The 15,000-nt window shown below is 53.6% G+C and overlaps 1 protein-coding gene across 1 annotated transcript in view; it reads right to left on the reverse strand.

The window, feature by feature from the left end:
• LOC125950012 (protein serrate-like) overlaps positions 1-15,000 on the reverse strand; it is a 102,193-nt gene that overhangs the window by 8,938 nt on the left and 78,255 nt on the right. The window contains exons 11-14 of the mRNA XM_049677568.1: positions 12,443-12,556; positions 12,141-12,365; positions 10,085-10,212; positions 3,730-3,880 (exon numbers count right to left, since the gene is read on the reverse strand). Of these exons, the coding sequence (XP_049533525.1) occupies positions 3,730-3,880; positions 10,085-10,212; positions 12,141-12,365; positions 12,443-12,556 (618 nt within the window). The remainder of the gene's footprint in view (positions 1-3,729; positions 3,881-10,084; positions 10,213-12,140; positions 12,366-12,442; positions 12,557-15,000) is intronic.

A 15,000-nucleotide genomic window follows, 5' to 3' on the forward strand; every position in this document is an offset into this window, starting at 1 on the left:
ATTGGAGTATCGATCGGGATTGGAAGTTCTCGATTCACGGCTGCGAAAGCTGCAAATCATGGCGTTGATCGCAGCGTTGGCCGGGAAGCGTGATAAATCGGATCCCGACTCCTTGATTGCCGAGGAGTACTAGATGTGTACACATGAACATGAGTACAGCAGCGGTTGCCCCGTTGCCAGGGGCGTCGCTGCGTACCGTACTGTGCCGTGCCGTGAGGTGCGTTGACAGTTGACATGACCTGCTGCGATTGGCCGAACTTTCAATAATAACTGCAACTGGCAGTTGGCAGTAAGTTGGCCGCTGGTGGTGATATCGAGCTGCGGACGTCTGATCGCGCGCCGATTGGATCGTTTGGTGAAAGGTGAAGTGGAATCGAACTAAACGGACCCAGAGGGCGATGCATCTCGCGATCGCAGCACCGCGAGGGCCGGCGTGGCCTCTTATGAGTGATGTGGAACGATATGGAACAAGACAGATGAACAACTGTTAACAAACTTGTTAAATTAAATGGAGAGATCGTTACTAGCAGCACCAGCAGCAGCACCAGCAGCAGCAGCAGCAGCACGTCTCTCTCTCTTCACTTGGCGTGACTATGGCATACTTTCCGTTCCGGGCGATGGCATACCCTCCCGGGGAGTCGATCTAATGCCCTGGAGGGCTGGCTGGCTGGCTGAGAACAGCTGCATAACTGCGCGAGTTGTCAGCGATCTATCTCACAGGGCAAGGTGCACGGGTCGCCCCGATGCTAACTGATGATATATATATCTGGCAGACCGGGGTGGGAAACATGGACCGTAATTTGTTTTGGGAGGGCCACCTCGAGCCCCCAACCCCGTGTTTCCCGATCAACAATGACAATCATATCTCCGGAGCTGGGGATAAACATGTTAACGGACGCGGGGGATATCTATCTGTCGAGTTCTGCCAGGCGAACGAGCACCAGCAAAATGGTGCGCCTGACAGTTCCTAGTCATCGCCAGCGTTCGTGCAGATAGCATAGTTCCGTGCTCCGGGATTCGCACTTTCTAGTGCGCTCCGTCTATCCATCCGCCTGTCTGTCCGTCCGTATGTCCGCGTGTGTGTGTGTGTGTGCGAGTGCCGTGGCCATGGAGCGGGCTGTTAGCCTCTGGCCGGACTCGGAGGACCCGGCGACCAGGAGGATGCAATAAATATGTTTCACCTCGCGCGTCTCCCGCGGTGATTGTAAACTCGTCTACAGGACCGGGTAGGGGAGGCCACAGCAGTTCATCCTCGTGACTCTAGCGCGCGGGTCTACCTTGCGCGAGCCAATTGATTTGCCGTGACGCTTCTCGGCCCCCCGCCCCCCCCAATCTCGACCGATCCTCCGATGTCTGTTTTACGTTTCACGCTTCATCGTTTCGCCAATCAATTTGTGCTGCGTGATAGCTCTCTGCTCTAGTCTGGGGTCTGGATGGACCTTCTTCGCGGAGCACTCACCGCGAAGCCAAGAACCACCGCCATCGGTCGTTTGATGCGACTTCAGTCGATGGTTCTCATTAATATCTCGCCGTTTTGCATCACTTTTCACCTGCAGTCCTACCACCGGGGGCTCGAGCATTTCTTCCTCTGGTCAAGACAGTCGCCACAACACCACGGGGCCCGACGATAATAAGGTTTTGCCATTTTTGAAGCAAAGCGAGCGAGCGATCGGTTTTGAGTGAGTGATCGGGAGATGTCCACAGCCGAACGCCGTGGACGTGGACTATTCTGTGGAGCGACATGGCCACAAGAACCGATCGATTGGAGAGAATCGATGAGGTAAAACATCGGAACTAAATGACGATCATTAGACTGCGTCGCAACAAGGACTGTCTTCGCAAGGAAGTTCTCAGGACAGTTTCGTATCGTTGCACTGTCTACATTTAACTGTGAACTCAGAATGCATTGCAAGGAATTGATGCAAGCCACAGAAAGTTAACTATATCCATGCATCATTTTGATGCATGCATCGTTCTTTTACTTCAGGAAAGGTTGGAACAAATTGAGATTTTTTGTTTACTAAAGGCCTTCTCCATTTCCGGAGAATCACCAAAGTTTACAGAGTAGGTATATAAACACACTTTAACTTCCTCACCTTTCAAACTTTAAGTATCGTACGTTTCTTCAAGTCACAAGTCGGTCGTATGACTATGCTGTTTATTCCACCATCATTAGCACAGTCAGATTAAAATTGTAGAAGTTAAACAATCAACTTCAACACAAATTACCATGACCAAGAACCATATTATCGATCACAAAGGAATGCACTAATCCAAAGGAAAACCGCGAGATGGTTTTATGGAAATGTTGCTGTCAAAAAAGCAAAAAGCAAAAAGCGCTGATGGAACATCAGAGCGCCCCGCATCGAATAGAGTAAGCTTTGCCTCGTTAACCGATTTCGAGAGCATACCGAGCACAGCGTGACGCGATTTCGCGAATCCGTCGCATACTTTGATCACGAGCGAGGATGTTGCTGATTTATGGCCAATCGATCGGTCCCCTTCCTACACCGGCTCAAACCGGCAACCGGCCTTCTTCTTCTGCTGCTGCTGGTGATGGTGTTGCCGATGGTTTAGGCGTTTCCTTTTCGGCCGCGCAGAATAAATTGCATTTGACAGATTTTCCCACCGGCACCAAACTGCTGGACCGAACGTGTCAACACCCCGAAAACCGTTGACGACGACGGTGATGAGGATGATGATGAACGGGACCACTGCTGTTGCTGCTGTTGTGGTTTCATGCGGTTTTCCAAATATAGGCACCACGTCGTGGTCAACGAAAAGGAACAAAAAAAACGGCAATGCAGAGAACGCAAAAGGATGGCGAAAACTGGCCCTGGGCCCAGGGTCCAGCTAACCGTGGTGGTCGTGGTCGTGGTCAACTCCAAACAAACCACCGAAAACCACCGGTCACATTACAGATGCGCGCGCGCGAGCGCGTGTGATCCAAGCGCCCGGATAGCCTCTGGCGGCCACCTCGTCCCCAATCATGTTGTCGCCACACAGATACAGCCACACATGCACACACACGCACACGGTCGACGGCTGATGGTCGGCAATAAAATACGCCAAATACGGCCAGGGCTGTAAATTATCGCAAAGGCAAACTCCGTGGTTGTAGCGCGTCGTCTTCTACAGGGAACTGACTTTGCGAGGTGCTGCTGCTGCTGCTGTGGCTGCTGCTTCTCTTTCTGGCCTACTCGTTGTTTTTTGGTGGCCAAGGCCGCCGCCACGAACATGGTACGAACTTCCGAATGTCTTCCTCCCAAGCTCCAGCATCAAAGTAGCGAGGAGATGGTTACGGTTGCTGGGGGGTTTTGTGTAGTGGGCGCCGATGCTGACTGATACCGCAACCCACCTCTCTCCCTCTTCCTCGTTCTCTCTCTCTCGTTTCCACAGTGAAACGCGCGTTGAAAGATGATAATGAATTATTGTATTATTATTGTAATTATGTGTTAGATGTCTTCGCCATCACGGCGACGACGACAACAACAACGACCACGGCGACGCATAAGCGAGGACCTAGGACCCGCTTTCTCCACGCGTCGGTCACGCCTGGAACTGTCATCGATGTGGCGCGCGTGGTAGGACGGACTCTGCTGTGGTCAACAACCATAAATCGACCGTACGGCATAATATGCTAATGGGGGGCAGTGGACGGGAGAAGATCCGCATCCGCGATCGCTGATCGCGCGATGCGCAATCGAAATCGAAATGCGAGAAACTTACCATTGGCGCACGGTGGCTTATCGCATGGTGCCCGCGGGAACTCGCAGTGCCGTCCGGCCCAGCTGGGCGGACAGTGGCAGTAGTAACCGCCCGGTGTGTTCAAGCACTGACCCTCGATGCACGGTGACGAGCTGCAATGATCCTTCGCTTCCTGAATGGTTTGTAGAGAAGAAAAAAAAGAAAGAATGGAAAAAGAGAGCAAGATTAGAAACAGACAGACAGAGACCACCAGAGGCACTACAGTACAAGAGGCGAGATGATTAGCGATGCCCACTAGCACCCCCGCACCCCTCTTTCCCTTCTACCATAAGAAAGCAAACCACCGTTCTACGACCAATTCCCGGGGGCCTTTCAAGAGAGCGAAACAATAGAAAACGGAACGGTTTGCTTATGTAGGTTTGGAGCATAAAATCGAAATTTTTATGTTAATCACCACCAGCAGTGATCTAGTCGCCGTCGTCGTCGTCTTCTGCCTTTTTTGGGGGAACGTTTGGACCGGTTCGGAAGCTCAACCAGCTCGATACAGCCTACTAGGCCAGAGGAAGAAGGTGGTTCTTAATTGAAGGATGGAGACACCATCGAGGGGAGTGCGATGTTGAGGTCCGAGACGACACCATTCGGATTATGATATTATCGTCGCTGTCCTCTCCTCAGCCACACCGTGGCCATGCGCGCGCGCGAGTGTGTGTTGAGAAATATTAATACGAGAAAGCTCGCGGGATCGATCAGGTTGAGCGTGTTCAGTGCGTCAACCTTCGTCGTCTGAATCCCGATGTCTGTGAGTGAGTATCTCGGCTGTTCCGTGGCCTGTTCCGGGATTCATGCAGCTGCAGGGGCGACTGGCTTAATCTGATTAGCTCGATCCGAGAAAGAGGTCCAGGAAAGACCGTGAGAATAGACCGCCGTGTGTCGTGACACTTGCGCCACCACACTTAACACCTTCGGTACCAAATCGGTCAAATCCGCGCACTCTCCACTGGGAGGGGGGGGGGGATCGAGCACCGCGGGTTTCCTCCTTTCTCCTGTCGCGCCGTGTGTCCGGTTTTGATGAAGGGAAATTGTCAATCAATATTTTCGGCCGGGTCAGTACGATTGGCGGCCGGCCAATGGGGGCTTAAAGCGCGCGCCGATCGTTGGTTGTTGGACAGCTGAAGAGATAAGTTTGGAAGCCGCGGCCGACGCCGACGACTCACGGGCGGATTTTGCATTTTGAGCCAATGCCGCCGTTTTGAGTGACAGTAAGCTCGACGGCAACCACGGCCAACCAAGGAGGCCCAAGGAGCGTGCTCCTCCTGCAGCTGCTGCCCGATAATCGATTAACCGATGTGCCCGGTGGCTTATTCACACCTTTCGGGATACCAACGTTCCTTGGCGTGCCATGGTGTGCCCGCCTATATACGGGAGGGAATATTCGAGGAGAGTGGCCATCAGCCGTTCGTCCTGGTCTCCCACGGGCCACGTCTGTCAATGATTTCATTTAATGATTCCCAGCGGTTCGCGGCAGCGGGAATGATTTAATTTGGACGCCCCATTTAGCGCTCCACGTTTGGCGTTGGCGTCGGTATCACCAAAGGGTTCGCGCAATCCCGCGCAGAGAGATTCGCGGGCTACACATTCCGGGGCGCCGAGTTCACCGAAACCTCAGCCGAAGACCGACCAGGCGTCCAGCGATGGCTCTCTCTAGATGGTTAATTGGGCTCCAAATTCATGTCTTCAGCCTACGCCACGACAAACAGTGGCCCCTCACAACGTGGTGGGGTGTCTACGACGTCGTAGAGTATCAGTTTACCCTGTTGCGGCGAGTGAAGTGTGCTTTACCATCGCGAGGACACCACCGTTTGAGAGCTAGCGAACCGAAAACAGGCGAACCCCTGACATCATGACACATTCGTCGGCGCGCTCTCCCTCTCTGTCGATCGGTTCCTGGTGGCGATCGATCGCAGAGTCGCTGAGTCGTTAAATCGAAGTAGATTTTGTCCATTTTCTGTCTCTTCGTTTTTTGCAATCGCCCTAAGTGGTGCGCGTACGGTGTGAACGGCATTGAGGAGCACCACGGACTCGAGGTGACGTTTATGATGTTTGCGTTGCGGCGGTACGGTGGTCCTTGTGCGACTTGGAAGCGATCATTTTACAACCAGTTCGGCCATGCTGGCCCCGAAGAGGTCCGGGCAAACCACACGGTGTAGCCGCCATCTAGTGGCGCTTCGATTGATAACTGGGTGCTGGGAGATTGGGCCGCTTGCGATGCTCTCTCACTTGGTGCCGACCGATTATAGGGGGCCCTCCGTGTGCTTCAACGGTAGGATGTTAATCAATTAGTGTCACCTTAACGTCGCGATCGGCATCACTTCCGGAGAAGAAAACGCACACAGGCAGGTACGTCTGTGATCAAGCCATCGCGAGTGTACGATTCACACCGTATCACGACGATTGCATCACGATGCGCCAGTTCGCCACGCCACCAGATCGCTCGTTGCCGCCATTCGGGACGACGGAAAGAAGGGGCCTGCTCCTAACCTTTCAAGTGAGCGCTTTGATTTGTTGAACATAATTGCCCGCAGCGAAGTGACAGTTGCCTGGGGTAACAGCTCCTAGGAGCACGTTCAGAGAGACAGAGAGAGCGAGAGAGAAGCCTACTGGAAAAAGGTGACAAGATGGTGCGCAGCACTCCCCCAGCAGGTCGCTACGAAATGGGTGCACAGGTGGTTCGGGGCCCAGCCATGAGCTAACCTGTCGCGCGATCGGCACGGCCACCGCATGTGCAGTAACATGTGCATTTCTATATTACATTTAAAATAATTTATTTATTTCATTTCGTAGCCGCCAGCCTGCCAGCCCTGGCAGTGGCTCTGGCTAACGTGTCAGAGAAAAGCGGTCTGCTCCGTGCACTTCAAGCTAGTGCCGTTCGCTGCATCGCGGCGCACTGCGATTTCACAGAAGCACACACATACACACACACATGAGCGAGGGGTACCTCTGGTGGTACAGTGCAAATCCCTGAGTTTCGTAATCGTAGCAGCAGCTGCTGGCCTGAACCTCAGGCACGCAGCGCAGACTGACCGAGCAACCAACCAACCGACCGAACGACCGACGGAGAGCGAGTGCGAGAGCGGGAACGAATAAATGAGTGAAAAATGCGAATAACATATTAAATCTTGAACCGTCAGGCTAGTCAACATTTCAGCGGGATTGCCCGGCCAGGCAGGCCGGGACCGGGAGAGGAAACGTGACACCGCGTCGCCCGTCCGTCGTCCCTCCGCTGCCTCGGTACGCAATGGTTGAGCGCCAAGAGCGCACACTGGCTCCACCAGTTTCCCGGGGCTCTGGGTCTTAGGGGGCCAAAGGGAAATAATGAAATGACACACCACAACATAACTCTACAAGCACTCTAGTAGCAGCCGGGGCCCCCGGGAAACAAGTGCTGCTTCGATAGAGAAGCGAAGAAACAGGAGCAGCAACCAGCGGCAGCACCAGCACCCGGGCGCAAGGTGCAGCGCGCAATCACCGCACCACCGCATGCCAAACAGGTCCACACCGTGTGTATGTCTAGAGTGTGGTGTCTTTCCACGGACGGTTGTCCTCTGTGTGGCGTGTTCTGTTCGCGTTCTGGCGAGGAGATCCCCTTCCCTCACACATTTCTCATGCATAAAACAAACACATCACTAGGTTCGCTCGCTCACTGGTACTTTTGACAGTTCTCGTTCTGGTTTCGTTTCCGTCCCATGCCCACCGTCCAAGTACACCGTGACCCGATGTCGCAAAAGTATGTAACGTGCAGGTCAGCAAGCAGAGCATGTAACCAGGTCGCAGGCCAGGTTGCTAGGTAGCAGAGCTTGAGCCCAAAAAAAAAAACATAAAAGAAAAGAACCATGAGCTACTGCGCCAAAATGGTTGCTGGCAGCGTGTGAAATGAAGCGCAGTCCATGAAGCGGACCGGACCGATAACGGAAACGGTACATCGCGCCAACGATCGCTGCTTATCGTATCGCTATTCGCTAATCCGACGCAGATCTGCTCACGCGGAAGGAACGAGCATTTTAGCGCAAAGCAAAACCGGGTAGAGAAACGGAACGGAACGGGTGCTGGACCATCGGAATCGAAAACCGGGCCCTCGGCGCAGAAACGGCAGAATTCATGAGCTGATAAATGGGCTTAAACGCGAAGACAAATTGCCCGACGCTCGGTCGACGTCGCGCAGTCGACGCAACCAAACCACCAACCCATCCATCCATCGATCGTAGTGCGTTCTCCGCGTTGGGGCGCTCCGATCTGGCAGAAGAGCAACCAGCAGCAGCATCAGCAGCATCAAAAGCTAGGCGCTAGTATGCTGCTATCCGCGAATCGACGCCGGGTGCGTCACTGCGAGACTGCTGCGACTACGATCGTCGTGGAATGTGTTGAGTTTCGGTGCCAGGAGGGTGCCTCTCGTGGTGCCCTCCCGGCCTGTCGGCCTCTGCCAGTCTGGCCCCGGTCTGCGCACGTTTATCGCTTCCCAGGGCCTTTTGTCTTGCCCCGCGGCGACGGTTTTTTTTGCTATTATCTTCTTTTTATATCTTTATAAATTAATTTTTATTTTATGACCAGCCGATTTACATGGGGCCACGGATTTCGAACGGAAAGAGGGCCATGGATGAGAGAGATGGAGAGCTAGACACAGAGAGAGAGAGAGGGAGAGCGTGTGCTTGGAAGATGCTAAAATCCGACACGCACCATCATAAATATTTAAAGGGACATTGCTGCTGCTGCTGCTGCTGGTGCTGGTGCGGGTGCTGCTCGCTCTCTCTCTCTCTCACTCTGGCCAGCCGGCCGGCGGGAAATGGCACAGTTCGGAGGCTCGATCGATCGGAGAGGAAGGTTCGGAGGAGCATGGGTTTGCAGCAGCCACAGCAGCCAACTGCACGGTCACCGAGTGGAGTGGAGATTGAATGGTGATTAACCGAAACGTTGTGACGCGACAACTGCGCGAAGGAGAAGACGGTGAGGGCGTCATAAGATCACGCATAAAGTGGTAACAAGCGGCCATTGTCGCGCGTTTCTTTACTAAACGGTTCTCACTAAAAAAAATAAAACGCGCGCGACAGAAACCGTAGGTGTCGTTGAACGACCAAACGACCGACACACACACACACACACACATGGTCGTGGCCGTTTTGACAAGAGAAAAATCTGTTCGCCCCATCCGACTGGCTGGCTGGCCGGCCACAATCCGTCACAATGCTTCGTCTCCTCCTCCGCCCGTGAATCCGATCGATACAACAATATGAAGTTGACGGAACACAGAACTGCGGGCGCGTCCGCGACGTATTTGTTATCATCGTCACGTTCGTTCGAGATCCTCGTGGTTCGTCAAATGAGGGATCCCGGGTCCCCGGTCGGTCGGTCGGTCACATAATTATCGGAAGTATTATTATGTTAAACCACGGCATGACCGCGACATGGTCGCCGGCACTCCATGGGCGGGTGTCATTCGTCAAAGTCGACATTACGGAGAGTGTCTCGAGTCGATCGTTTCGTTTCGTTTCGTTTCGTTTTTTTTGTGTCATTTGCTGAAGGTGTTTTATTCCGATGCGAAGAAAGATGTCGCATTGGCCGCATTTTAGCATTTCAGCTTCTCTGTGTGTCTGCCTAGCGGCCAACCATCAGTCAACGGCAGACCGGCGGATGCCACAGAAAACCCTGCGCGACACACAAATGTCGCGACAAACTAGCCGGCTCGCTGGCTGGAGGCTGCTAAAGGTAGCATAGAAAGAAGAGGGACGCCCCCGAGGGTGCGGAGAAACCGTTGGCGGCTTAAAAGGTGGCCCGGAGCGGACTGAATACATTTACGGGGATTGGAGCTGGACGACGGGAATCGACAAACGACAAAAATAAGAACCAAAGAGACCCGGCGATGAACGATGGGTTGATGAGGTGTTCAGCGTGCCCGCTAGCGACGCACTGGTCCAGGACGGGCCCGGAGCTCATGGCTGACCGACCGAACGGATCGAACGATGTAGGCGATGCGGCCAATTAGGCTGAGCGATTTGAAGCAGCGCGTAGCGGAAGGGAGGGATAATAAATAATCATACATTACCACCTTTCACCTCGCAAACTACCTAGAATTGCCGTTAGGAAGCCCGAAACGGCTTCGTCGCGAAACGGTTTTCAAAACATTAAAACCCCATTCAAAAGACTGAAATGCGCGGCGACGAACCTCTCGTCGTTCCGTCGTTCCGTCCGGAGTCCATCGAGTTGCGTGTGAACTTGGCGTTCAATTGGCGCACCGGAGCGCATTAATGTTTGTGCCTTGGGTAAATCTGCTACTGAATAGTGCCCCGCGCCCCTCCCTTCCCGCACCCCGGGTACTTGCACTTACCTCACACAGTGTGCCCGAGAAGCCGAGCGGACAGATGCACTTGAAGTGTCCGATGAAGTCTACGCATTCGCCACCGTTGCGGCAGGGAAAGTTGGCACACTCGTTGATGTCCGTGCTGCAGTCACGACCTGTTTCCGACGCGGGGAAAAAACACATGGAGAGAAAAGAGAAGAGTAAGTTGAGAAAGGGGGAAGGGAAAACAAACGGAGAACAAATGATGAAACTCAATCGGTCTTTGATTAGCCTTCTGATTCGCTCATTAGAAGATCACTCGATCGTTCTCGCTTCATGTCTAGCTTCCCGGATAGCGCACTAGACACTAGACGGCCTCGCAGGGAAGCAGAGCGTAGCGCAGACACCGACGACAACAAGGTACATTCTTGGGTTGTAATGAACATATTTCATTCTCTCACTCGCGGAAGAACATCATGCGCAACAGCCTCAAGAAGCGCCATCGCCAAAGCAAGAGTTTGTGTATCTTCTCGCTTCGCTTCTCGCGCTCAATCTTCACTGCGGCTTCCGTTGGCTCCCGGCCTCCGTACCGTTTGTCCTCTGGTGCGCATTCACTGAATGCCTCGACAATATCATTACACAATCCTCGGCAGTAGCCGTGGCAGAAGCATCAACCGCGGAACGGGGCCGCTGGGGGCCATTTTTAATAGATGATATTTTAAAAAGCCCAAGATTAATCAAAGCATCGTAAGCAAAGCAGAAAAAGAGAGAGAGAGACGCTGGGGGAAAAAAACAGGCGCTACTGGAATATGATTATTATCGTCTTCATTCGTCGCTCAGCGATCGTGCTGCCCCGGGTAGTAGCCGGCCGGTGGTAAACAGACACAGACAACCTTGCGGCTTGGGGTGCGGCTGGGGTGTGGTGTACTGATGCTTTCGTAACGCTTTGCTGGTGGCAAATTTGAATACCACAACAACAGCACCAGCAGCAGCAGCAGCAGCAGCAGCAGGAGCTGAGAGGACGGTGCGAGCCCGCGAGGCACAATTTATTAATATCTTTTCGCGCTCGCGCCGCTACCTTCGCTCGATCCTGCGCCCTTTTTTGCGGTTTACAATCGGCTCCCGCTTCCCAGAAGGAACGGACGAGCGGTTGGTTCGTTGGTGTGTTAATTTGTCTTCACTTTTTATGAGAAATTGGATGCATTATTGCGATAAATACACATTTAAACGAACAACATTTGTTGGATCGGGTGGATCGCATCGTTTGTGGCACGATCGTGGCGCGGGCGCGGGCGCGCGTTAGATTGAAGTCATAACAAGACAGAACAAGACACGCTCGCTCATTACCGCGCCGCGAAAGCTGGCGGTGCGAGGAATTACGGCGTTAATCGGATCCGGAGCGATGCATCGGTGGCCGGTGGGAGGCCAAATGATCATTAGTGAGACATTATCGAGAACGGTGCAGCACGCTGGTACGATCACGTTCGATCGTACATCCCGTATCGTACCGTTCGTTAGCTTGGCAGCAAAAGCAGCAGCAGCAGCAACCCCCGATCCCCGGGCGATCACCGAAGCGAAAGCAAATCAATCGAAGATCGGGGTAGGACACCTGCCGCGAGGCTCCAGACCATGACCATGGTCCCCGGGGGAGCGGAACACAGCACCAGCACAGTGTTTTCGACGTTTTGACAGCAAACGCCGGCACCGCCGGTATCGAAACAATTATGCTTCTAATTGACGGCTGATCTGTGGTGATCGCGGGATGCCGATAGTGAGCGTCACCACCACCACCATCACCACCGTTGCCACGCCGCAGCGGGTGCTCCAATCAACGGCTCACGACGGTTGATTAATGCGAGCCCGCGTACCGAGCCCGAAATTAAGTCAAATAATTCGACAGCGATCCGGGTTCCGGGGAGTAGCGCACAGTACCGGGACACCACTCTGAGGGTAGATTGATCGATGACCGAATGCTGCTGCTGCTGCTGCACCGAACGCCACTATCATAAATCATACGGATCCGCGTACAAACAAATAAACAAATAAAAAAAGGCGCGCGATCGCCGAACGCGGACAAAATGCTAGCTAGTTAGTGAGTTTTTACCGGTGTATCCGACGGCGCAGGCACAGTGGTAGTCGTTGACTAGATCGATGCAGGTGGCGCCATTCTTGCACTTGCCGATGCAATCGTCCAGGTTGGTGGCGCACGTCGGTCCACCCCAGCCCTCGAGGCAGCTGCACTGGAAGGAGCCGGGCAGATTGCGGCATGATTCGGCGTTAATGCACGGTCCCAGCCCGGACGCTACGTTCGATTCGCACTCGTCGACGTCTGTTGGAAAAGGGGATGAGCATTAGGAAGGTGCGCCTTGGACCTTGCGACGTGATGGGATGCAATACAACACTTACCCTTCTGACAGGTGTCTCCCGTCCACTGCGGTGGACATTCGCAGCGAAACTTGCCGATCAGATCGATGCATGTGCCACCGTTTTGGCACGGTGCATCGGCACACTCGTCGATATCTGTCGATGAGAAGACAGAGAGAGAGAAAGAGAGAAACGGAGGGAATGAAGTATGGAATGGAACGATGAATAGGGCACTGGCACTGGGATGGTTGGTGGCCACCATTAATGAATGCGTTTGTGGGGAGCGCGAAAATTAAGAGATGAATACGGGAACGATCAAGCGGAGCGAAGGGAACAGGAACGACTGATCACCACACAACGGCCGCTCTGCGGTGATGATCGATCGTGAATGATAAAAGGACGGTGACGCGGAGGTCTAGCCGAGTGTGCATCCCAGGGAACCCGTGGCTGTTATCTCGACCAACAACGGGACTTCCGGGGCCACGCAGAGGCGCGTTCCCAGCAGCAGCAACAGCAGCAAGTGAGCGATCGAGCAAAGCCTCCATGCCCGATACATCAACGGCATGGACGGCAGCAGCAGCAGCGGGCGCGCGCGCACACACATGTCAAACTGAATCACGGTGTTATGACGTTTTGAGGTTGACGTGGACGACGACCGGCAGGCAGACCGGCAGGACTCGAACCGCACCACTATAGAGACACGCTTGATTGCCCCGGCCCGGGGTCCCAGAGGGGCAAATGAATGCATTTGCTGCTGCGAGCGTGATTGATTCATTTACGTTCTCGTGGGACAGACGAACGAGGGAGTGACCGCAATACACCCGGGGATGGTTCGTGGTGCCGCGTGTGTGCGCGTGTGTGAGAGAGGTTCCCGGGTAATTAGTTCGTTGGAAAACAGCGAGCGATGGAATCATGGAAGGGAATCAGAACAGGAAAGACCCCCGTCGGGAGCATTCGTCGAAGATCTGATCCACTGTCCGGGACCCGGGGTGGAACGGGCACCATTTCGCGACCAGCGCCAGCGCCAGCAGCAGCAACAACAACAAACATTTGGAGCTTCCTCCCTCTCTCTCTCGCGGTGGTACCGCGCCCCTAACGAAAGCAAATGGCGTCCGGATGTCAGATGTCAAGTGGTGTTGCTTTGTTTGATTTTGATATGGGCTCGCGGGCAGGCGCTTGGTTTGTTTTTTTGTTTGGTTTTTGATTCCGAAGGAATGTCCATCTCGACGTGCACTAGGCCGTGCTCACGAGCTCTGGTTGATGAATGATTAATTGGCCTCGGCTCGTACAGCTTGACGTCGGTTTTCGGTCTTTCGGTTTTCGGTTGTGTGCGCGAAGAGCAAGAAGAACGCGCTTTTCTCGCTTCTGACGAGTACCGTACTGTGAGCGTCAAATCCAACCAACCATTCCTTAAGCTCCCCTACCTAAAGGATGCGAAATGTGGGCAGAAGATGCAGCACAAAGAATGTGGCGATCGCTCCCCCTTCAATTGAAAGCTTTTCACAAGTCGATCGGTCGATCCGGTGTATCCGTGTGCGTTCTTGTGTGTGTGTGTAGTCGAGATTGATTCAATCAGCACAACAGTCTGTGTACCAGTGACCACAGTATGTGAGTGAAATTACAATTTATTTTCTCGTGAGGATCACCTAACCTTAACGCCCCACGATCACCCACCCCGATCACCGGCCGAAGAGTAATGGGGTTCGTGGTTCTCGGAGCATCCAAGTCTCGCTGCGTTGCGACGATCGCTGCTCATGCTGCTGCTACGTTGGTGGCAATGCGGCACTGTACTGTCTCCGGCCGCAACCCATCGTTTATTCAAATTAAAAAATATTTACAATTCAATGGGATATAAATACACACACACACGTACACAAACAGATTCGATTTGCACAAACGGGAGCGGCCACAACAGTAACTGGTGCAACCGAAGCCCCGACGAGGCGGCCAGTGTTTTCTCGGTGAATACACCGACTATCCGGGGAGTTGGCTTTAATTTGAAAGGAAATAAAATAAGAAGCGTCTCCGCCCGCCACGTGAGGGTCCACGATCCGCTGTGGCCGGTCCGTTTGCTCCGTTGAATGCAGTCAAAGGAGAGGTGGTCCAGTGGTTGCACCACTTCAGCGCTGCTGTACCGCCTCGTGCGCAGATAATCCGTCTGCTAAGAGGATCGTCTTGTCGTCGTCGTCGTGGACGCGAAACGTGGTCGTTGTCGTGGTTTAAACGACATGTTGTTACGCCATTTGTACTACACTTCTGCCAGTGATTAGGGCTAACAGCTTGCACACGAAGCGGTGCACAACACAACGAAAGGTAAAAGGAAGAGAACCGCGGACCTTATTTATGCGCGGACGGCGATCGCAACACATCACCATGCGGAAGGTGAGATTTCGAGAATTCGATCGACGATCGTCGTGGTGTGGTCGTGTCCGGACGATCTCCAGTACCACAGTCGTTCTCACCGGCTTCAGCAGCGGCATTTAAGCTTCTCCTAAACCCTCCACCTGCGACGGATGACGCAGTGATCGGTGATCGATTGCAGCAGAGTGTGGGCAGAGTGTAGAGGAGCTTTACTTCTCGCGACAAGTTCCATTTGAATT

The sequence above is a fragment of the Anopheles darlingi genome, chromosome 2, assembly GCF_943734745.1.
Source record: "Anopheles darlingi chromosome 2, idAnoDarlMG_H_01, whole genome shotgun sequence".
Classification (NCBI taxonomy): domain Eukaryota; kingdom Metazoa; phylum Arthropoda; class Insecta; order Diptera; family Culicidae; genus Anopheles; species Anopheles darlingi.